The following is a 25,024-nucleotide window of genomic DNA, read 5'->3' as shown; positions in this document are numbered from 1 at the left end:
AGCAACATAGAGTATCTTTCCAAAGATCCCCCTCTCACTGCAAGGAGAATATTCTTGAGCTAGTGCACACGAATTTATGTACTACCATGAAAATGAATTCCCACGGGGGAGCTTTGTACTTCTTGACTTTCATTAATGATGCGTCAAGGAAGGTATAGGCATATGGTTTGAAAACCAAAGATTAGGTTCTCGGTGTGTTCAAGATTTTCCATAGCATGGTGGAAAGAGAGACAAGAAAGCCTTTGAAGTGTATCTACTTAAATAATGGGGGAGGGTACATTGAGCCGTTTGAAGAGTACAACAAGTCATGGGATTCATCATGAGCAGACAGTGCCCAAGACACCGCAACACAATGGTATAGCCGAGAGGATGAATCGTACCATTGTAGAGAGGATGATATGTATGTTGTCTCACTCCAAGTTCCCAAAAAGAGTTCTTGGGTAGAAAATCCAATCCATACCTGTTTGCATACATGTGATCAACCTATCGCCTTCGAAGCCTCTGAATAGTGATTATCCAGAGAGAGTATGGTCAGGTAGATACTTGAGGGTATTTGGGTGTAGAGATTTGTTCATATACCCAAGGATGAGAGGTCCAAACTTGATGACAAAGCCAAACAATGCATTTTTCTTGGTTATGGGGATGAGAAGTTTGGTTACAAGCTTTATGATCCGATTAACAAGGAGGTAATCTGAAGTTGAGATGTTGTGTTCTTGGAAGACCAAGCATTAGAGGACTTTGAGAATGGCGAGAAACTAGAAGCTTTTGTCGATGACCTTATTAACTTAGAACTGGAAGTTCTGGCAGTGGAACAAGCGGAATATGACATTAAGAATGCAGAGAACCATGGGTTTGAGGCTCATGATGATGATCCCATTGTTCATGATGGGATTGAGCCTATTGAGATAGAAAATGCAGATGAAGTGCATGAACCACCACTTAAGCAAGAAGAAGTGCATCCTCCTGAGCCACAAGAAGATAAGGTGAGGAGATCCGAGAGAGAAAGACAGACTTCAACCAAGTACCCACCACATACGTATGTATTGTTATCCGATGGTGGAGAACCTATGTACTATCAAGAGGCTCTTGAAGGTAAAGACAGAGAGAAATGGTTGAAGGTCATGCAAGATGAGATGGGTTATTTTCATAAAAATCACACCTATGACTTAGTTGAGAAACCGAAAGGAAGAAAAGTTCCCAAGAACAAGTGGGTGTTCAAATTTAAGCATGAGGAAAGTAATCCACATCCAAGGCACAAAGCTCGCCTTGTTGTGAAGGAATTTGGTTAGAAGAAAGGTATTGACTTTGATGAAATTTTCTCTATGGTGGCTAAGATGACTTCTATCAGGGTGGTATTGGGTTTGGCCGCAATGATGAAACTAGAGGTTGAGCAACTAGATGTCAAGATAGCTTTTCTTCATTGTGATCTTGAGGGAGATGTCTACATGGTCTAGCCAGAGGGTTTTGAGGTCAAAGGCAAGGAGCACATGGTATGCAAGTTGAGAAAGAGTTTATATGGGTTGAAGCAGGCACCGAGACAGTAGTACATGAAGTTTGAGTCCTTTATGGTGAAGCATGGCTACAAGAAGTCTACTTCCGATCACTGTGTGTTTGTTAAGAAGTTTCAAGATGGGGATTTCATAGTGCTCTTGTTGTATGTGGATGATATATTGATAGTTGGCCAAAATATCAACAAGATATCCAAGTTGAAGAAAGACTTGAGCAAGTCCTTTGAGATAAAAAATTTGGATCAAGCAAAATAGATACTTGGTATGCGGATCACTCATGACAGAAAGAGTGGAAAGTTGTGGCTTTCTTAAGAAAACTATATTGAGAAGGTGTTGAAGAGATTCAACATGGATCAAGCGAAGCCGGTGAGTTGTCCGCTTGGTGGCCAATTCCACATGACCAAAGCTAAGTGTCCTAAGGGTGAGTATGAGAAGAAAGAAATGCAAGAGATTTCTTATGCATCCGCAGTGGGTAGTTTGATGTATGCAATGGTGTGTATAAGACTAGATATTGCTTTCGCCGTTAGTGTTGTAAGCCGATTTATGTCAAATCCGAGTAAAGAGCATTGGGAAGGTGTTAAGTGGATATTGAGATATCTCAAGGGCACTTCCAAGGCGTGTTTGTGTTTTGGTAGAAGTAAGACCTTACTTAAAGGCTATACAGATGCCGACATGGCAGGTGATGTCAACTCGATAAAGTCCACTTCCGATTATCTGCTTACATTTGCAGGGAGAGCAGTTTCTTGGCAATCTAAATTGCAAAAATGTGTTGCCCTCTCCACTACAGAAGGCGAGTATATTGCATCCACTGAGTGTTGCAAAGAAATACTATGGATGAAGAGGTTCTTTAATGAACTAGGGCTAAAACATAAACAATTTGTGGTTCTGTGTGACAATCAGAGTGCCATCCACTTGAGCAAGAATCCGAGTTTTCATTCTAGATCCAAGCACATACATGTGTGTTATCATTAGATTAGAGAAGTTCTCGATGAGAAACAATTGTGCATAGAGAAGATCCATACCAATAGGAATGGATCGAACATGATGACCAAGGTGTTACCGAAGGGTAAGTTTAAGGCTTATTGTGTCATCGCCGGATTAGTGGCACACTCTTCTTGTTGATTCGGGAGTTGAGGTATCCCTCCTCATGGCTCAGGAGGGGGAGATTGTTGGGCTTTATCCCTCACCAAGAGAGTGCGAGGAAGAAGATGATGAGCTTGCTTTTTTGCCGATATTTTGATAAAATAGAAATTTCGATCATGAAACTTTGTATACTATATAAACAACATTGTTTAGGGTTGAAAAAACAAGATAGAGAAACACACACAAGTGAGAAACCCAATTTTGAGAGGCAAGCCAAAATTAAGAGTAAACCTTTACAAAGAGACATCTTGTAAAGAGAAAGAGAGATCTAGTAAGAGTAAGAGACTTGAGGAGTGATTGTAATATTCCTTCCTCATACTTATTAAATGATTGATTCTTTGTGGATGTAGACACAAATTAAACCTAACCACGTATATCTTGTGCTGTGGTTGGTTTTGCTAGTTTGTTTTAATTTGTTCATTGCTTAATAGTAGTAGTTATTGTTGTTGGAGTTATCCCTCACATGAGGAGAAAAGGGAGTTCAGTTTGTGTGAAGAAGGTTGAGCGTGCGCACGCGCGCTTGACTTTGGCCTTGCCTAAGGCGTGCCCGCGCCCATGCCTATATTTTCATTCTATTTTGCTATAGTAACCGTACCGCGAATTCGGAAGGGCAGTATATAAACAGAAATAAGGTTTTGGAAAACCTAAGCAACACAATTGAAACCCACTCTTGAAAGCAATCAAGATTGAGATATAACATTTATAGAGAGATAAACCTGTAAAGAGATAGGAGTGATCTAGTAAGGTGAGAGACTGAAAGGAGTGATTGTAATCGTCTTTCTCACTTTATAAAGGATTAGCTCTTGTCGAAGTAGGCACCATTAGCCGAACCATAGTATATCTTTGTGTTGTGGTATGCGTTTTACTTCTTTATATTATTATCTGTTGTTAATAGTTGTTTAGATAGTTGGGCATGTTAGTTTGGTTATAGTTGATATTTAGAATTTGTCTAGAGTTGTTATTGTTCAAGTACAAGTTATCTGTGTAGTGGGGATCGATTGGTATCGATATTAACAAGTAGTATCAGAGCCATATTAGATTAGCCTAGGATGTTATCCAAATCTTGGTCGGAAGGTGTTTGACAAAACTCCTGAAAGAAGATTTGAGTTTAAATAACTTGTAGAGATGGACAATTCCATGAACACTCGCATGACAAGTCTGAATAGGAAGAATTACACCATTTGGAAAGCCAAGATGGAAGACTTGCTTTATTGCAAGGACTTGACACAACCCATTGAGAATGGAGGAGAAAGACCGAAATCGGTTGCTGCGGCTGAGTCGAGCAAGCTTTACAGAAAAGCAATTGGGTACATTCGACAGTGGATTGACAACAGTGTCTTTCACCATGTATCCTAAGAGACTACAACTTTTGGCTTGTGGAAGAAACTCGAAAACCTCTATGAGAGGAAGTCGGGCGGAAACAAAATGCTGCTTGTTAAAAAGTTTGCCAACACGAAGTACCAAGAAGGTTCTTCAATGTCTGAGCATCTTAACGAAGTATAGAATACCATGAATCAGATGTATTTGATGAAGATTGATATGGGAGACGAAGTTAAGGCTTTGTTTCTATTAGGCTCTCTACCCGAAAGTTGGGAGACGTTAGCAGTCTCTCTACACGGATCAACCAAGGATGGAATCGTTTCCATGGAGATGGCTACCGCGTCTTTGTTGAATGAGGAGACTAGAAGGAGTTCAAGAAGCAACTCCTCTCACTCAGAGATCCTTGTCACAGAGAAACGGGGGAGAGGTAGAAGCAAAAAACCATCTCATTCTAGAGGTGATGACAGAAGCAAATCTAGGGGTGAAGCTAGAACTCCTAAGGCAGAGAGACAGTGCTACTATTGTGCCACCAAATGCCACTTCAGATATGAGTGCAGAACACTGAAGAGGGATGAGAAGAACAACTATGTACATGAAAACATGGTAAAGAGGAATGGAAACTCAGGCAGAGATACTACCGCACTAGTCGATGATGGTATAGTGGGAATTGTGTCAGATTGTGGTGAGTGTTGTTTTAGTACCTCATGCTAGGATATAGAGTATGTGATAGATACAGGAGCATCCTATCACATCACACTGCATAGGGGATTCTTCACTACATACAGTTGTGGTGAATATGGTGAAGTGAAGATGAGCAACAGTTGAGTCTCGAAAATTGCAGGGATTGGGGATGTTCATATAGAAACCAATGTCGGATACACTACACCTTGACACTCAAGGATCTAAGATATGTCCTTGACATTCGGTTAAGCCTAATTTATGCTGGGAAGTTAGATAATGATGGCTTTGTAAACTTGTTTGGTAACAGGGTATGGAAACTGAGTAGAGGTTCCATTGTAGTAGCTAGAGGAAAGAAAACTTGCTCTCTTTACAAAACATAGGCTAGTTTGTGTAAAGCAGAAGTAAATGTGGCAGCAGAAGAAGCTTTCTCCGAACTATGGCACAAGAGACTGTGTCATATGGACGAAAAAGGCATGGAAGTTCTTGCTAAGCAAAAGGCCTTGCCAGACATCAAAGGTACTCATTTAAATAGATATACTCATTATTTGGTAAGAAAGCAACACAGAGTGTCTTTCCAAAGATTCCCATCTCACAGAAAGGATAATGTCCTTGAACTAATGCACACAGACTTATGTGGTCCTATAAAAGTAAAGTCTCATGGGGGAGCTTTATTCTTCGTGACCTTCATTGATGATGCATCAAGAAAGGTATGTGCATATAGTCTGAAGACTAAGGATGAAATACTTGGTGTGTTTGAGAAATTCCATAGCATGGTGGAAAGAGAGACAGGGAAGTTGTTGAAGTGTATTCACTCAGATAATATGGGTGAGTACATTGGGTCGTTTGAAGAGTATTGCTAGAGTCATGAGATTCATCATGAGCAGACCATTCCCAAAACTCCGCAATAGAATGGTATAGCTGAGAGGATGAATCAGACCATTGTAGAGAGGATGAGATGCATGCTGTCTCACTTTATGCTACCTATAAGCTACTGGGTAGAAGCAATGCGCACAGCTGTACATGTGATCAACCTATCGCTATCGAAGTCTCTGAATAGTGATTAACTAGAGAGAGTACGGTCAGGCAGAGATGTTGATTATGGATACTTAAGGGTATTTGGGTGCAGGGCATTTGTGCATATTCCAAAGGTTGAGAGATCTAAGCTTGGTGACAAAGCCAAGCAGTGCATTTTTCTGGGTTATGAAGATGAAAAGTTTGGTTACAAACTCTATGATCCGATTAACAAGAAGGTAATCCGAAGTCGAGATGTTGTGTTCTTGGAAGACCAAACCATAGCAGACTTTGAGGAGGGTGAGAAACTACAATCTTTCACTAATGATCTTGTTGATTCAGAACCAGAAGTTCTTACTGTGGAACGTTCATAAGGCATTGAGAATGCAGAGAAATATGGGCTTGAAGCTCATGATGAGAATCCTATTGCTCATGATGGGATAGATCTTATTGATATAGAAGATGTAGGTGAAGTGCATGAACCACCACCAGAGCAAGCAGAAGTGCATCCTCCTGAGGCACCAGTAGATGAGGCAAGGAGGTCTGACAGAGAGAGACAAGCTTCAACCAGGTATCCACCATATACGTATGTTTTACTATCTGATGGTAGAGAACCTATGTACTATCAAGAGGCACTTGAAGGTACAGACAAAGAGAAGTGGTTGAATGCCATGCATGATGAGATGAATTCTTTGCATAAGAATCACACTTATGAGTTAGTTGAGAAACCGAAAGGAAGAAAAATTCTCAAGAATAAGTGGATCTACAAAGTCAAGCATGAGGAGAATAATCCACACCCAAGGCACAAAACTCTCCTTGTTGTGAAGGGATTCGGTCAAAGGAAAGAGATTGACTTTGATGAGATTTTCTCTCTTGTAGTGAAGATGACTTCTATCTGGGTGGTATTGGGTATGACCGCAAGTATGAACCTAGAGGTTGAGCAGCTAGATGTCAATACAACTTTTCTTTATGAAGACCTTGAAGAAGATGTCTACATAGACCAGCCAGAGGGGTTTGAGGTCAAAGGCAAGGAGCACCTAGTATGCAAGTTGATAAAGAGCTTGTATGGGTTGAAGCGGTGACGAGGGTAATGCGTAAAAGTTTGATTCCTTTATGGTGAAGTAAGGATACAAGAAGTCTACTTTTGATCATTGTGTGTTTGTTCAGAAATTTCCAGACGGGGATTTCATAGTGCTCTTGTTGTATGTGGATGATATGTTGATAGTTGGCCCAAACATCAATAAGATATCCAAGCTGAAGAAAGACTTGAGTAAGTCCTTTGAGATGAAGGATTTGGGTCAAGCAAAGTAGATACTTGGGATGCGGATCACTCGTGACAGAAAGAGTGGGAAATTGTGGCTTTCTTAAGAAAGCTACATTGAGAAGGTGTTGAAGCGATTCAACATGGATTAAGGGAAGCCAGTCAGTTGTCCGCTTGGTGGCCAGTTCTGCATGACCAAAGAGATATGTCCAAATGGTGAGCATGAACAGAGTCAAATGAAAAATATTCTTTATGCATCCATAGTGGGCAACTTGATGTATGTAATGGTGTGTATATGACAAGATATTGCTTTCGCCGTTGGTGTTGTAAGCCTATTTCTGTCAAATCTGGGGAAGGAGCATTGGAAAGGTGTTAAGTGGATATTGAGATATCTCAAGGGCACTTCCAAATCATGTTTGTGTTTTGGTGGAAGTAAGCCCTTACTTGAAGGCTACACTGATGCAGACATGGCAGGTGATGTTGACTCGATGAAGTCCACCTCTGGTTATCTGGTTACTTTTGTAGGGAGAGTAGTATCTTGGCAATCTAAGTTGCAAAAGTGTATTGCCCTCTCCACTACAGAAGCCGAGTATATTGCAGCCACTGAGTGTTGCAAAGAGATGCTATGGATGAAGAGGTTTTTCGATGAACTAGGGCTAAAGCATAAACAGTTTGTAGTTCTATGTGACAGTCAGAGTGCCCATCTATTTGAGCAAGAATTCGATTTTTCATTCTAGATCAAAGCACATACACGTGCGTTATCATTGGATTAGAGAAGTACTCGAAGACAAGCATTTGTGTATCGAGAAGATCTATACCGACAAGAACGGGTCAGATATGATGACCAAACACTACGTCAAAACAACACTTTTTTGACGAGCAGAACCCGTCAAAAAATGTTTTTCTTGACGAATATCAACTGTCATTACACCCGTCAAGTTTTCCCCCGTGGTATTTTTTTTGACGGTTAATGCCAGTCAAATAGCGAAATTAATATTGACATTTCCAAACCGTCATTTATTTTTAATATTATTGACAGGTGATGTTTGTCAAAATTGTTCTTTTCACCTGTCAATTACGCCCAAATTTATTTTGAAATTGGGTTTTTTTTGTTTTTCTTGACGGGGGAAATCCGTTGACTTTAGAATTGTCAATTTGTTTTTGATAGTTTTAAGCCGTCAATTTTTTGGGAACACCTATTTTTTTTTTCGGAAAAAATATGCTACAAAAATAAAAACTGCGTATATATATTCGTTGCACCTACAAAAAACAAATATTGCCAACCCAAATACATTCATCAGGTAATCAAATAACACTACAATCAAAACATACACTACCTTACTCAATATTTCTACAAAACATACACTTCCATTTCTCAAAATATTACTAGAATGCAATTCAAGTATCAGTACAAGAGTTTTTTTCGTAGTTTTTATACAAACATCTTCGACACTTCATTCTTCAAAACCCCAAAATATTTCACGTTTCATTACATACATGAGTATTTTCCATTACTCCATATATACCCATCTTCATCTTAATAGCATATAAAAAATGAACTAAGGTGGATAAAGAAAGCGAACCAACATACATCAAATTGACTCGACAAAAGTCTTGGGCCATATGATTGTATCTCCAATTGAAATATCAGCAAGTGTTCTTTCCCCAACATACAACTCAGCTGTACAATCAAAGATGTCGTCTATTGTTATGCTATATGAATCAGTAGATATAACATCACTAGACACACTTCCAAGTGCAACAGTTCTTTTTCTGAAGTTCTTCAAAAGACAGCGCGTGAATGGTGAAACATGTGGCGTCGTCTTGCCTGCAACATGAAAAGTATAATCTAAGTACAAATGCACACAACAAACTATCAACATTTGTGATTATATTGAAGGTCATCTAACATGTGGCCAGTAACGCTAGACATCATGCCAAGACAATAAGTCAGCACTAGCACTAGTACAGTAAGTCAGCACTACACTAGCTCTTACAGCAATACACTAGTACAGTAAGTCAGCACTAGCACTAGCAGTCAATATGGTACTGTGATACAAACTTAAAAAAGATTTTTGATGCTGATGTAGTAAAATAGACAACTGGTGCTCATATCCATGAGGCAGGAATTAGGCAGCTCTTTTTGAAGCAGAGCGCAAGTCACTTCTTAGTAACTTCCTCTAGGCAAAGTGGCAAACATCTGCTAACATACATTTTTTTTTTTTTTATAATCTATGCTATCATACGTTGAGGAACAATAAAGTAGGACATATCATTTTGAAATATAAACAGTTAGGGGACTGCCCAAAGTGCCAAACCCCATTAAACTATTCCGCCTAGGGCCTAGGCCCATCTCAGTAATTCACCCAACTCAATGTTCTTTTACATTCACCCAATAAAGTGGATTTGAAATGCAGTCGTTTTATCCCATACAAAGCTGGGTCGGAGAAATTAGTCCACTTGGTGTAAGCTTAAGTAGTATAAGAAGATGAGAAAGTGTGCTTTTGATGTCATGGAATAATCTCATATAGTGCGGTGTTTCAAACCAGGAGAAAATATGTGAGTTTGGGCTATTACTTTTTTGTTGGTTCTATGACTTAGTGCGGTGCGATAAGTTCCTAACAATAGATCAAGATTCTTACCAACAAACAATCATATTTCAAAGGGAAGATGCGCACGCTTAAACTGAATAACTTAAGAACCAACATATAGATCAAGATTTTGTCTAGTCTTCCAACTTTATTTAAGTACCTGAGAAGTACTTTCGAGCTCCGAATGATCATGCACATAAACCTCCATTTTTTCCTGAAGGATCTTACGTGCTGTCGACTCTTCATCAAGACGTTGCATCACTAGTCTGACATTTTCATCTATAATTTCACGTTTTCTCTTTTCTTCTTCTGCAATTTTCTTATAAGGAGCAGCGGCATGTATAACAGTCTTTGTGACACCAGTTCCTAGTCCTCTAACTCGACCCTTTCCATCACGACCATAAACCTAATCAAAGAGAAAATTAACACAATCATTTAATAATACTAGTACTAGGTATCATCAGTAAATACACTTCTGATGAAGACGATTTGACCGATAACAAATGGAATTTAGAACTTGCTTGGCTAACTAAAGCCCTTGAACCTGCTTTGAACTAAAGACTGACTTTATGTACATTTCCAAGGGAATGGCTCATCTTTGCTATTGTTATCAATTTGATCGATATAAAAATATTTGAAGTAGTGGGGAGGTAGGAGAGGAGAGTCTAGCAAATCTTATTTGTTGTGCGTAAATTATTTGGCAGGGAACTTTGAGATCAGAACTGGTTACAGCAGCGCTCCTGGCGCGAGACTTTGGAAAGGAGCGCACTGGCTAGCGCAGCTACTTAAATCTCGTAAGCCGTTCTTTGTTCTCGGGTACTCCTGCGGGTAACCAAGCCGAAGGTCAAGAACTAAGGTTATTTCCGGAAGTGAAAACACATTGTATCCCTCGCTTTCACGAAGAGGATAGTGCTTTCAGACGGGGTTATCAATCGTGCAAATTTATGGAGGAAATCGGGTTTTAAATTTCCAGAAACCGCACGATTATATAACGCCTATCACGAGCAGCGTCGCTGCTTGATCGGCAGGGAGGAGCATCTCCAAGTATGGGGCAAAGGATCAAGCGCTTTTACTTTGTCCCCCGGGATCCACCACAGGTTGGGTTTGCGAGCCGTGTGATGGGTTACTATCCAGCACGGTTCGGGGAGCACTTGTAGTCTGCGCTGGTGAATGTAAGCCCCCCTATCAAGCGGCTCTTCCCACGGCGGAGTCACCATTGACTCTATTTATTATTATGGTAAATCAGTGTATCAAGATGTCAATCTGAGATCTTTTTTCGGTTCGATACGTCCACCTACGAGACGAACCTTTGGCTTTCGTCTCGGTAGGTGTATTATTATACATTTTCCAAAAAGAACATTCATTCATTTCTTTCTTCCCCGTCGACCACGGAAACGACGCTACAAATCCAGACCCGGAAAAAGGAAGGGCCGAAAAAAAAAAAGTGATGATTCATCGACTAAAAACCCTCCCTGTAGTGTGCTCCTCCTGGAATTATTCGGTTATGCAATACTTATTGAATACAAAGAACAAAATGCATTTCGACCCCATCGTAGTTCTCAAGCATTTTGTGGCACCGGGCTTGGCTGAACCATCTACGATGGGGAAGCCAATTCCTGTCTGGATGGAAGGTTTTAAGATTCTATGTCTATGCCAGGCTGGGAATGAAACGAACCTTGCGCCTTCCCTTCCGTTCGTCATCTGACTTAGAAACAATCCCCTCCTGATTGGAGCACCGAAGGAGAAGAGATCTCGTAAGCCAATTGAAAGCGACATCCCAGAGTGAAAGTACCCAAAGAATGATCTAGCCATGAGCAGGGATATAGGCCCGAACAGATGTACGTTGCATAGTGCTTTGATGACTTGTGGTTAGGAGTGACATGCTAATCTAACGGCGTTATAGCTGGTTCTCTGCGAAATGCATTGCAAAGCATCCGTATCCAAGGGTCTACCTACTGCACTTGCGACATAACTCAGACCATTAGGAGTCCAGTATTCAAGTGGCACACGCTAGCGCCCTTGCCTCCAAACTCTAAACTAAGGCCAGATTTCGACTGCAGGTGAGGTGCCGAAGTCAGACTACTCAACCAGATCAGATAAGGCCGCCCAGCTCATTATCATGTTCTCTGGGATGAGAATAATTTCACTGCAGATGAAATACAGTCTCTTACAAACAACCTCTGTTACACGTAAGCTCTACGCAAATTTCTTTCCACTCAAGTTAATATTGTATCTTCATGTAAGAAATAATAACTTTTTTTAAGTTGGCGATCGCAGGTATGCGCGGTGCACTCGCTCTGTTTCCGTAGGTAATGCTTTATCGACTAAACTTTCCAAGACACTTGCCATAATGTCTGCAACATGACCTATAATTATCCCCTAATTTTTTTTAAATAATTGAGAATCTTTCTTCTTATTTACTAGATTTACTCAATGTTTGGTCGAGTTAATTTGTATAATTTGTTGCTACAGGTTACTCTGACAGTCAAAAGTCTTATGAAACAAGTTTATGTTCGAAATTTAGTGAATGATTGTTTCTAGCTATGATGTTCGCCAATCAGTCGATTAGGATTCAAGATAAGGACAGTTAGATACTGACTTGTCAGGAGAGTGCAATTGCTGCATGAGGTTATAAGAATCTTGAAAGTCTCAACCTATACCTTGCTTGATTCATCTGATTGTTATAGCATATAAATAATATAACTCTAACTTGTTCTGTAATCCATCTAAAGAACTAAGTGTGCTGATTTACCCCCTTAATCTTTCAATCTTTTATTAGGAACATTATGATAATTCACAGATAAGAATAGATTACTTGTTTCATGCGCAGTGCCTCCTGCATACTATGCTCATCTGGCTGCCTTCCGTGCACGATTCTACATGGATCCAGAAGAGCAAGAGAACTCCACAACAAGTAGCACACTTAGTTCAAGAGAACTCCACAACAATTAACTAAAGACTGACTTTATGTACATTTCCAAGGGAACGGCGATGGAAGCAAAATACCAACAAGTACTCGATCAGTTTCAGAGATTATTGCAAGCATTCAACGAAGTAAAGTTGGGATTCAAGATTGGAGCTTAAGTGATATTACTGTTGGTTTGTACCTCATTTTTCTTCGACGAGCATCTACTGATAAAGTAGAGGATGTCAAGGGCGTCAAGATCTCGTCTGATTCTATAGTAAATGCGTAACCTCTAAACTAATCAAGATAGTAGTTATTCATTCTCATGTCTCTTATGACCTGATGTTTTACTAAAATAGGTGGAGGACCTCATCTATCATACTGAGGTCGCAAAGGGGGCTTACAGAGAAAATGTAACTGGTCTGGCTAGAAGGAGCATGCTTCGAGAACAGAATGCAGTTGACCACACTCTTCTCATGTTCTAAGACCAGTACTATGACATTTAAGGCACTTTTCAACAATACGTATCAAGTGGTTATTCATTAGGCAATGCAAATCAAAAAATAAATAACAATAGATCAAGCATACCTTTGCCACAGCATCATTATCTAAATCTTTGTTTCCCAAGTAGGGGTCCAGGCTCACAAGCCGCTTGATTTCATCCTAAAAGCAAAAATGAATGTCATACACACCAATCTAGAAATCAAATGATTGCTTCATCGTAAAGTAAAGTTTAAAGAACACTAAAATGTAAATCTTACTAGAGAAGGCTTCACAGCAGGAAAAGGACACGACCCATCCTTACTTGTATGTGTAGCCACAAATAGTTGCGTTCTTGTGACGATACCATCAGGACTTTCCTTAATCTAAAACGAATACACAAACCCAATAAGCATAAAATAGTATTGCAGTGAATCTAGAAAATATTAGCGAAAAATAGAAAATACCAGTTCCTCTTCAATCCTAGCGCATCCGTGTCTACCAGATGTGTGTGGCAACTTCATATGTTCCCTAGACAACTTGCCTTTTTCTCGCTTTATGTTCTCCTCATCCGTCGAGCAAATTTCAATAAATTTTTCCCAATCTTCTTTCTTTATGCGGCTTTGGTATGTTTAAGGTTTCCATATCGCAACATTAGTTTCAAATTTATCATATACCTTGCGAAGTCTATATTTCCAACCCTTCCAAGATATGTTAGCTTTTAACAAAATACCAGCTTCATGATCAGGTGACAGATCATATTTATCCTTAAATATGATACCAGAATGAAAAATGAAAATAAAATTAAACTTTATACGAAAAAGTGAGATCTGAATGAGTCAGGATTGTATTGAATGTTGATGGGCTGCTCAAGGACAATGACAATGCAAACATGTCACCCTGAGCAGCCCTTGCTATCCTAAAACCAAGGGCTTTTTGAGATCAGCGGCCTTGCTGGTCTCATGGAACACATACCTCACATAGCATTAGCCTGGGGCATCATACCATTGCCTTGATAGCCTTAATAGCATCAGTGTACTTGCTGAAAAAGGTACACCACTCCATCCAAAGACAAAGAAACATCTAAAAACATTCCAGAGAAATTCAACAACAGAGTATGTTGTACGCGTCTTGTGGACGGTTTTCCACAAGTGTTTCTTGATTGTTTCCGGCACAATGGGCCAATCAGCATAAGTAGGTGGACAATGCATTCTAGCCATTCTACCAATAAAAGGGACAAATTGTGCAGAACCAGGACCAACAAGTTGCCCCTTACTATTGAATTGAACTTGCGTTTTTGGACCTAAACATTTAGATAAATTCATGAGATTACAAGAAATACAATTTCCAAATGATACAATTATGAAACGACATCAATTATGAAACAAATAATGATCATATTCTCACCTGTAGGTTCGGGCTCGCTTTCTTCATGTTGTGACTCATTTTCTTCGGGCTGTGAGTCGTTTTCTTCATAGTCACTTTCATGATCAGATCCGCTTTGTGACATGATTGAATCCAAACTAAATAATAAAATCACAAAATTCCAAGCATGTTAGTAAAAGTCTAACCTAGGATAACAAAAGAAAACTGATTTTAGACAAAAGATCATACCATTCAAGATTAAATATATTTCAAAAAGTTAGACTCGTACAAAATTAAGTATCATCCAATATCTAAAACATGATCTAGACACTTTTCACCTCCTAATAGCAGAAAATAGAACAAAAGAAATGCACAAGTAGAAATACCAAAACCAGCAAACAAACACAAAAAAACAAGTACATAACATGCACCCTAATCTAACTTTGGTTTCACTCTCTACGAAACTCCATCGTCTTCCATAACGTCACCCATTAAAGCGGCTGAACCATCTAAGTTTTCCATTGCTTCAAAGACTAAGGGGTCTTCATAAGTATCCACATCATGGTTCGATCTCTTAGGAGCATGCAAGACGACATGCCAACTATCTCTACTAAGATCCTTACAGTAGAAAACTTGAGCAGCTTCAGAAGCAAGAATGAATGGGTCGTCATCTTCATTTGAGTTTCTTTTCCACCTTTCTAGACTTACAAAAACCAGGTTCGTATCTGGATCAACATTACAACCATTTCTTTTATCTTCAATACGCACCCAATCACAAAAGAAAACTATTTCCTTAAAGTTATGGTAATCTAACTCAAGTATCTGCTTGACGACTCCATAATAAGTGGCTTCGTCTTCCACTAAGTTTTTGTCCTTTGCACTTGCCCTGAAGTTGGTAAATGCCTTCATTGAGACTCCACTGTTTTGAGTTGTCATATTTACTTCTGAATCGTATGTAGAAAACACATAGCCATTTATTGAAAAGGAATTATATGACTTGGCAGAAAAGGATGGACCATCAGCAAGCCTCTTGAACCTAGACATCTCTTCTTTCTCAAGTTGCTTTCTTAGCCAAGGGATGTAGTCCATCTCCTTTTTTGTTGATGCATCCCTACGATTTTTACCCTTAGATTTGAAGCTTTGGATGTACGTCTCATACTTGCTGTGATATTAACCAAATCAACTATTATTATTAAAAGCATACACATGCATATATTAACTGAAAATTGAAAACAGAGAATATCAAATAATTAATACCTTTCCCAATTAGCATTTTCAATCGACTTTCGCAAAACCCATTTGTGTGCTTGCTTGTATTGCAAACTTGGAAGTGTGTAGTGTTTTCCATTTTTATCAATAGGGTAACCACACTCACTTTTATCATTTAAAGCATCCCTTTGTTTTTTGTTGTGAATTTCTCTTTTACTCGATGGGATATATTCCATACAGTACCTCATTGCTTCTTCATTGAGGTATTGCTCTGTAATGCACCCTTCTGGAAATTTCTGATTCCCAACATACCATTTGTATGTTTTCATCATCCTGTGTCACCTTTAATCAATATCGAGCATAACAAAATAAAGAAATCATTGTATAAGAAATTTCACTAACCTCTCAAACAAATACATCCAACAATATCTAACTGGTTCACAAGCTTTAGCCTCCTCCGCCAAATGTAAAACAAGGTGTGTCATGGACACGAAAAAGGAAGGTGGAAAGTGCTTCTCAAATACACATAATGATTCCACGACACGTTTTTCCATATTTTCAAGCTCCACGCGACAAATAACCTTTGAACACAAGACATTGAAGAACAATGAAAACTGTCGAATAGCTTGACGCAATGGCTTATGCTTCTTGAATGCGTGCATCAGCAACATTGGCAATAGGTGTTGTAAAAGAATGTGATAATCATGTGACTTTAGGCTCTTCAACTGAAAATCACTCAAGCTCACATTGTGTTTCCAATTTCCACTATATCCAATTGGAACTTTCAATTGGTGCAAAGTTCTGCATATAATTTCTCTCTCTGAATGGGAAAGACAAAAGGTGCCTTAGGATATGATAACTTCCCATCCTTTTCCACCGCCACGTTTTTTTTATCTTCATAGCCTTTAGGTCTTTACGGGCTTCCATCCCATCCTTAGATTTGGGGGCGTCCATGATCAAGGCAAGGAGGTTTTCTGCTACATTTTTCTCCACGTGCATCACATCTACATTGTGACGAATAGGAAGGAACTGTGGCAAGCAACATTTATGTTATGATGTTATCATAAGCAAGATGGAATACAGAATTATAGTAATACTATATAGAAAAAAAAAAAGGACAAAATAAGTAAGTACCTCCCAATATGGCAATTTAAAGAAGATAGAATCCTTTGACCAAGCAAATAATTTCACCTCTCTTGCGGACCTCTTCCTTTTCTTACCATTCACCTTACCATATATAGTCGGAATTTGACTCATTTTCAGCTTCACTACTGAACCACTCAAACGAGGAGGATGCTCATCATGTTCTTCCTTTCTATTAAATTGGGATTTCTGAGTTCTAAAAGGATGATTTTTGTCTTTTAGAAACTTTCTACACCCCATGTACGCAAAAAATTTCCCATGTTTTAACCATCTCGAATCTATCCCTTCACTACAAACAGGGCAAGCATACCTTCCAGCAGTCTTGCACCCCGAAAGATGGCCCAATGCGGGAAAATCGTTAATAGTCCACAATAAAATTGCTTTCATGTTAAACATCTTTTTACTGTACGAATCATATGTATCAGCTCCCTTCAACCACAAGTTCCTTAATTCTTCAATAAGTGGCTGCAAGTAAACATCAATATCATCTCCTGGACTACTTGGACCCGGAATGAGTAGTGTTAGCATGACAAACTCTTTGCGCATGCACAAAGATGGAGGAAGGTTATAAGGTACTATCATCACAGGCCAAGTACTATGAATACTGTTCTTGTTACCAAAAGGATTAAATCCATCGGTAGCTAGTCCTAATCGAACATTTCGTTTCTCACCAGAAAAATCAGGCCACCGATAGTTAACTGATTTCCAGCAAGAAGAATCTACTGGATGACGCATATCACTTGAGTTTTCAACTGAGTTTGCATGCCAAGTCATATTTTCTGCAAGCCATGGCACGCTATACATTTTCTCGCAACCTTTCGCCATAGGAAAGTACCTAAGCTTCTTCTGTGGAATAGGTTTAGCCCTTGGCTTGGACTTTTCGACTGGTTTCCATCTGCTTACACCGCAAGTGGGACACGTATTTCTATCCACATTGCCTTTCCAATACAAAATACAATCATTTGGGCAAGCATGGATAACCTCGCACTTCATACGCAATGACTTTATCATTTTTTTAGCACCTGATGTTTTCACGGGCACCGTATTGTTATCTGGTAGAATCCTCTTCAAAAATTCCAACAGATTTGTGAAACTATTGTCGGACCACCTATGTTTAGCCTTCATGCCCAACAACTCAATTGTAGCTGACAACTTCGTATCCTCGCCATGACACAAAGGATACAATGGCAGTAATGCATCCTCCATTAATTTTTTGTATCAATTATCCTCAGGTAAATTACTTTGAATATCATCTTCTGAACTATTAATATCAAGAGCATCATCATTATCATCAACTTCATCTAGGCATGCCTCTAAATCATTTGGATGACTACGTCTAAATGTATCATTCACCATGTCCACCATCCTTGGGAATATAATTTCATCGTTGACAATAGTCGTCGAGGTACTAGCACCAACACCAACATTTACATCATTTCTAGAAAAAGGCTCTCCATGTTGCACCCACAATGTATAAGAGGTTACCATACCCTTTGTAATCGGATGGAAAAAAAATATCTTCACACCGATCTCTTCTCTAGGTTCTGGCATTGCACACAAGGACAAAGAAGTACCAATCAATTTCTTTTCCCAAACTATCTTGTGTAAATTTAATGAATGATCGAAACCTTCGATAAATCCAAAGAGACAATGTTGGCAACTTCATCCATGTCTTACTAATTGGCAGCATCGTAGACATCTTTATCAAACAAATAAGCTATTAACCAAATAAGGTAGCATATTAATGAAAAAGTGTGACTTTTAGTATTATGCGCGCATATATATGTATTATATACTCAAGCAAGTGATATTATATCATGAAGACAAGTTAATTAAACTTATACCATCCATTTAATATGCTTTCAAAAACATTTGCACAAAAGAAAGAACTATGCATCATTTTACAGTAAAACATGTTGTGCGCATAGTAGTAAGAGAATCTATGACACTGCCAAGCTAGAAGATATGCAACAACAACCACATTGTCGCGCGCCTAGTACCCCAGCTTTAAGACGAGGTGTGTTAAAGAACTCGAAGCCCAAAAATGGAGTAATAACGAATATTATACGTCCATGGAGGTAGCAGGACTGGCAGATTTTTCTGATGGGAAGCAAGGACAGATAAGCAAGGAAAGAAAAGACTGGATGAGGTAGCTCTTGTTGGTTCTTGGTAGTCGGAAACATGTAGCTACTTGACTGGAGGTTTAGAGCAAGATATATTGAATTAGCACTCATTAGATGGAGCTAGCTCTTTGCTGCGGGCGTGAGAAAGAACCGCGTGCCACTTGACTAGCCTTCCTACCCTTAGCGACCTCCACCGATTGATCGAATTCGGCCGGGCAACTACTATTAGTAGAAGCCGGCGTTGCCTCTTGGTGGAATCAATAACGCACCAGCTCTTTCCTTCTTGGACTATTAAAGGAGGCCAATTTCATAAGCCCGAAAAAATGTCATTCCCGGCGTCTAAACAACTACGTAATAAGCTTTGTATTCAAGTGACGGGCATCCGATTCTTAACCTACGGATTTGAGTCTCTTTTGAAGAAGATTCACACTACTATAGTAGTCCCGGATGAGTGAGTTTGGTCCTTATTATTAAACCCGCCATACCATTATTGCCGACTGAAATCCGCTTATCGCGTTAGATCGGCCGCCCTCACGCCCGATTCACGTCCACCGATTCGTCGATGAAGAAGTCCGAGCGATCGTAGCTTATAGTTGCCAAATCTGAATGGTAATCGTTCCCGATGAATATGAATAGCCAAATCTGAATGGCTAACTCTAACTACTGACTTACAGGAGGCTGAAATCTGGCTGTGACTAAGAGTTTAGCGCTTAAGGAGGCCCCCTACACAATGAGAGGTGAAAAAGGGCTCTCCCCGCCAATAACCGACTATCTTAGTAGGAGACAATTTAAGTTTGGCGTTAGGGTACGGCTATTGCCTAAGCGTGCACTAGTAGGCTACGAGAATTGACTTGTTTGTTTGCATTAGCGCGAGGCTACTCATACAAGTAGATTATTTGAGCCCGCCAAGAGTCCCGCCATAGGTCAAGTCCTCATTAGCTCATTTGGGCCATGCCATCTAGGCAACAGACTTTTACTATTCTTTCCTAGTTAGCCGGCACTAACCCGACTATCGGGTTTTTACTTTATAGCGGCAGGTTTCTAATCTGATTTCCAGTTAGACGCTTCTTAGTTGTGTCTATCACGTTAGCGAGAAGGACCTAAGTTCTTACTATTCAATCGAATCTGGTGATGTCGCGGGCTGCCCGGGCCGGGCTAATAGTAGGCGCCACCTTATTACAGGAGAATAGCCTTCTGGGCACGCTAACCAATTGAATAGGCGTTTACGTTCACCGGATTACCAGGCCCCTTACTCCTAATAGTAGTGCTCTAAACTCAGACTCATAATGGTAGTGTCTCGCTCTGATTGGACTCTCACAAGATCATTAAGCGCCTATTCAATTGGTTTGCACATCCTCCATCATTCGTTTGCACTGAAAAAATTGATAGATCAACTTAGGTAAATGTACTAGACTACCAGTTCTCTATGCCACCGAACCGAATGTATATAAAGCATAGACCAACTACATATACAATGTGCAAATAAAAAACACAAAATGAGGACAAAGGCTTCTTATATATAGTTTTGTATTAAACAATCAAACTAAAAATTATCAATTAAGACTTACAAATTAACATATTTAAGAGTTGCAGAGAGGTGATTTTGTCCCTTATCAATCATAAATAATTTTGTTTTTGTACTTCAGCAATCACAGGTCCACTATTCATGAATTATCAATTGCAAGCTAATAAGTATCTAATCGTATCAAACATATAAAACCATGAGGTTACGTTAATCGACCAGTGACCGACCTTACTTACCCCCCTTACTAATCGTCACATTATAATGTCTCTTAGTTCCATAGTGTCTACAAGAGAGGCTTCTCTTAGTTCAATCTCTCTATTATGTTTGGCTTCACTAATTGGGTTATACATCAAAACCACAAAGTTTGACTCTCTGATGAGAGTGTTACTACCAGTCAAGATTGAAAAAGTGACTATCAATGGAGCCATCCTCCGTAGAGAAACAATACAGACTTACAAAATTAATGGACAACAGCCTTACACGAAAACCAACACAACAACCAAGAAGAAGTGCAGTCAACTAAAAGAGAGCATTAGAAGTGAAGAACAAAATATCACAACTTTCTATAACAATAATTTACACAATGATGATAATAGTTAAGATAGAACTTTATATGATGTATTACAATGAAAATAATTACAGCTTTATACAATATATTAGTTAAGACAAAGATGATAATAGAACAATGAAAAATCACAACTTTAAACAATACTAATTTATAAACAAGATGCATATTGTTTCTCAATGCCAAGAATTTATTTAAAACAATAAAAAATATTGAACCTTTAAGAGATCGAAATCAACTAAAAATATTGCAAAGCTCACTCCAACACATCTGCAAAAATTCACAAACTTATAAATGGGGTTTAACAAAAAAAAAAAAAATGAGAAAGGAAGGTATTTTAGACAAAGAATGGTTTTTACCAACGTTTCTAGCTACTCTTGGTTGAATATATTGTAGAGAAAGGAGCTTCCTGTTCTAGAGAGAAGAAGTTGTTCAAGCTGTTGGTGGAGAAAAAACGGTAGGTGTTTCAGTGAAAAAGAGGAGAGCAGTTGGATGTATAGAAAAAATTGGGGGGAAGGGTTCGCGAAAAAGAGGAGAGCAATTGGAGTAGGGAAAAAATTGGGGGGGAAGGGTTCGCGCTCGATGGGGAAATTCGGGGAAAATAATTTGACTTATTTGGACCGTCCAATTGTTTTTCCCAATTTCTTGATGGTTACCTACTGTGAATTCCCACAAAACCCGTCAAATAATTTATTGACAGGTACTAACCGTCCATTCTTGCCCGGCCTGGGGGTCAAAAAAATGTTGTTTTCACGTAGTGAAAGTCTTACCGAAAGATAAGTTTGATGTTTGTTGTGCTATTGCTGGAATGGTAGCAAACTCCTCCTGTTGATTTTGAAACTGCATGGAGGTATCCCCTCACTGTTCGGGATAGGGAGATTGTTGGAGTTATCTCTCACATGAGGAGAAAAAGAAGTTTAGTCTACGTGAAGAAGGTTGAGCGCACACGCGCTCAGTTTGGTCTTGCTCAAGGCGCGCATGTGGCCATGCTGTGGACAACTTCCAGTGTTTTTAGGGTGCGCGCACTCAACTTTGGCCTTGCCCAAGGCGCGCCCGCTCCCATGCCTATATTTGCATTCTAATTCGCTACAGTAACCGCGAATTTGGAAGGGCAGTATATAAACATAAATAAGGTTTTGGAAAACCTAAGCAACACAATTGAAACCCAATCTTGAAAGCAATCAAGATTGAGAGATAACCTTTATAGAGAGACAAACATGTAAAGAGAGAGGAGTGATCTAGTAAGGTGAGAGACTGAAAGGAGTGATTGTAATTGTCATTCCCACTTTATAAAGGATTAGCTCTTATGGAAGTAGGCACCATTGGCCGAACCACGGTATATCTTTGTGTTATGGTATGCGTTTTACTTCTATACATTATTATCTGTTGGTAATAGTTGTTTAGAGAGTTGGGCATGTTAGTTTGGTTGTAGTTGATATTTAGAACTTGTCTGGAGTTGTTATTGTTCAAGTACAAGTTATCTGTATAGTGGGGATCGATTGGTATCGGTATTAAACCCCAACAGTCACTACACCAGAATGGTAAATTTGTAACAGACCAAAATTTTCATTACTAACGGATATATTCGTAAGCAGTGTTGTCACGGATAGAAACGTTAGTGATCAGGTTATCTGTTACTTTATTTCTTTTTATTCTTTAAATTATTTTATAAACTTTTTCTTATATAACCTAACGTTAATATCCGTTAGAAAACACCGAGAGTATAACGAATTCTGTAGTGCACTGGTCCCACCGATAGTTTACTTGCTCAACGTCCCTAGTTCGATTCTGGGTAGCAACCCCAGTTGTTTTTTTGTGACAAAAAACATAAGATAAATTTAAGTGAGGATCAAAATTCCACATTCTCGTCTATCTCCTTTTTTTTATGGTTCGTCTATCTCGATCTCTTCAATCCTCTTTCAAACTTGCGTTTCCCATCTTCACACAAATCAAAGCCTTTGTAATCTTTACCATTTTTCGTCGCCATCCAAAATCCCCCTTTCTATGCATTGCTTCACTTCAACAAAGCAACCTAAAAAACTCAACTTTTCCCTTTCTGTTGTTGAAGCTGCCCAATTAACCCTAGATTTGGGTAAATAACTATCATTTGCTATCATAGGGATAACTTCTGAACTGAAGAAGAATCGTTCAAAACCCCTATGTTTTTCTCAATTATCAAACACTCATCTCATCTTCTTCTCACCAAACCCTCTTCTCACGAGATCTATTTTTTTTTAATTTTTTTGTGGTGGCACATTCGAAGGTAGAAGAAGACAGCTCCCATCTCTGGGTTAATCAGGGGAATCTTCACCGGGTATTCTAAGTTTAACTCTGAGGTAAAAGTTTAAATCTATGTTGGTTTAATACTTAATAGCGGGGGTTGCTTTATTGATTGAACTAAGCTAAGTAGCCTATTCAAATAAATTGGATCCATGTTCACTTTTGGCCATGTAGAACATGACACATCTGTCATTGAATGGCTAAAAGTTTTACTCACTGAAAATTTTATATTTTTGTTGTAGGACACATATACAAATCGTTTTGCTTTCTTCATTCTTTCCTATTTTGATTTTGATTTTTGGGACTGAAGTAGTGTACAAAGATCAGGTAACTTCCTTTCCATATACGCAATTGCTTGGTTCCTCTTTGATTTATATGTCAATTTCATTTGCAATTTATATGTATTTATTCCTTTGCAGCTAATTTTTGTCTAGTTTACTTGATTACACATCGACATGTAGTTGTAAGTTGTAACTAATTAGTCCTGTGCCTGTATGGTCATGAAATCAGTTCCATACAAAATTGGACCATGCTTTAAGATCATTGTTTACGATTTTTCAGCAATTTTATTTAATTTAATGCTTATTGCAATGACTTAATAACAAGTTGCTAGCAATTGCCAAGATTGAGATTTGAAATTCAAGGAATTTAGACATCGAGTGCCTTATTAGTGTGAACGCAGCTCGAGTAGTGTGCGATAATGGCTCAGTCGTGTCTGCTTTCATTTTTTGTACACAAACAACTTAGGAGCGACTTGACCGTATGCCACTAGTTTGTCAGTGAACTATGTCTATGGACCATGTTAGTATGTTACTAGCTAGTCTGGTATTCTGCAATGAATTTTGCAAGTAACGGGGTTATATCACTGTCTGTAGATTGTAGTCAGTTTCATTTAGCAAGTAACGGGTTTGTATCAATGTCAGTTTCAAGAGTTTCACTAGTTAGTTTTATTTACAATTTGAGTACTTGATATTCCATCATTATGTATTGTTCCTTTTGGTATTCATTTATTATGAGCTTTATATAGAATGCGATTGCTTTGAAAGAGAGTCCAAGTTGGGAGCTCGGCTGTCCGATTGTGTGTAAAAAAAGATGTAGTACTAAAGAGTAACCATACTCATGTTCCTGTCTTTCTCAACACTTTCTATATAAAGGCTTTCCAGCCTGAAGAAGGAACATAATAACATACCTGAAGAACAATCCCCTTATATATCTATTTTATGTGTGATAACCAAATTCGTCCAGTTACAAAGAACCATGTTGGGATTGAGTTGAGCCCTTTCCTAGAGGGCCATCATGTATGTCAAATAGTGTCGCGCAGGACACTAGTACAAAGAGAGTCGTTAGATGGTGCTAGCAACTTCCTCTGCCGTTGATAGCTACTTCGAGAACATTGCTAGATTTTTCTTTTTCTCTTAAGGTAGGTTTCCCCTCCAATGAATGAGAGTCGACTCTTGGATTCTCGCTATATCCGAACCGGGATGGCACTCGATATTTTTAGGACTTCCATGCTTCCTTTATTTGGCAACTTTTTAGGGATGAATCCCTATCTTATAATAAATCCCATTACTTTCTTATTTGAGCTAGCCTCGCTACTACAAATGCTTGCGTCGGCGTGCCCCTTAAATAAGCGCACTCTTAGTAAGCGGCTTGCGGTGCTTCCCACTATGATTGATTGATGTCTTTCCTTCTTCAGTTTGCTTTCTCTCCGTGGTGCTTTCCAATGGTGATTGGTTAGAAAATAAATCAAGTAAACCATTGCTTGCCACAAACATCAAACCCGGAAAATAAGCTAAAGCTTACCTTGTGCTTTACCTCCTTACTCGATCACCGGATAGCCTCTCTCATTTATATAACTTGACCCTTGTCCCCGAACAACATGAACTGCCATAATCTACTAGTGATCCCGTGAAT

The 25,024-nt window shown here is 39.0% G+C and overlaps 2 protein-coding genes and 1 long non-coding RNA gene across 3 annotated transcripts; 1 reads left to right on the top strand and 2 right to left on the bottom strand.

Moving 5' to 3' along the window:
- Window positions 1–8,516: 8,516 nt before the first annotated feature.
- LOC147480978 (uncharacterized) lies at window positions 8,517–13,484 on the bottom strand. Its single transcript, XM_086578800.1, has 6 exons — window positions 13,368–13,484; window positions 13,182–13,286; window positions 13,009–13,083; window positions 9,676–9,921; window positions 8,894–8,930; window positions 8,517–8,752 (listed from the first exon to the last, which is right to left on the bottom strand). Exons 1-6 carry the CDS (start codon window positions 13,422–13,424, stop codon window positions 8,517–8,519), a joined length of 756 nt encoding a protein of 251 aa, XP_086434926.1. The 5' UTR covers window positions 13,425–13,484.
- On the top strand, window positions 11,130–12,950 carry LOC147480979 (uncharacterized). The gene is made up of 4 exons (XR_015204650.1): window positions 11,130–11,704; window positions 11,793–11,824; window positions 12,346–12,697; window positions 12,780–12,950. It is a non-coding gene; the product is annotated as an uncharacterized LOC147480979 (long non-coding RNA).
- A 1,237-nt stretch (window positions 13,485–14,721) lies between the features above and the next one.
- On the bottom strand, window positions 14,722–17,823 carry LOC147480977 (uncharacterized). Its single transcript, XM_086578799.1, has 5 exons — window positions 16,609–17,823; window positions 16,392–16,503; window positions 15,877–16,294; window positions 15,523–15,807; window positions 14,722–15,427 (listed from the first exon to the last, which is right to left on the bottom strand). The coding sequence occupies exons 1-5, from the start codon at window positions 17,821–17,823 to the stop codon at window positions 14,722–14,724; spliced, it is 2,736 nt and encodes a 911-aa protein (XP_086434925.1).
- Window positions 17,824–25,024: the final 7,201 nt, after the last annotated feature.

This window comes from Coptis chinensis, chromosome 8, assembly GCF_015680905.1.
Source record: "Coptis chinensis isolate HL-2020 chromosome 8, ASM1568090v1, whole genome shotgun sequence".
NCBI lineage: Eukaryota > Viridiplantae > Streptophyta > Magnoliopsida > Ranunculales > Ranunculaceae > Coptis > Coptis chinensis.
This window is presented reverse-complemented; position numbering and strand designations above follow the sequence as displayed.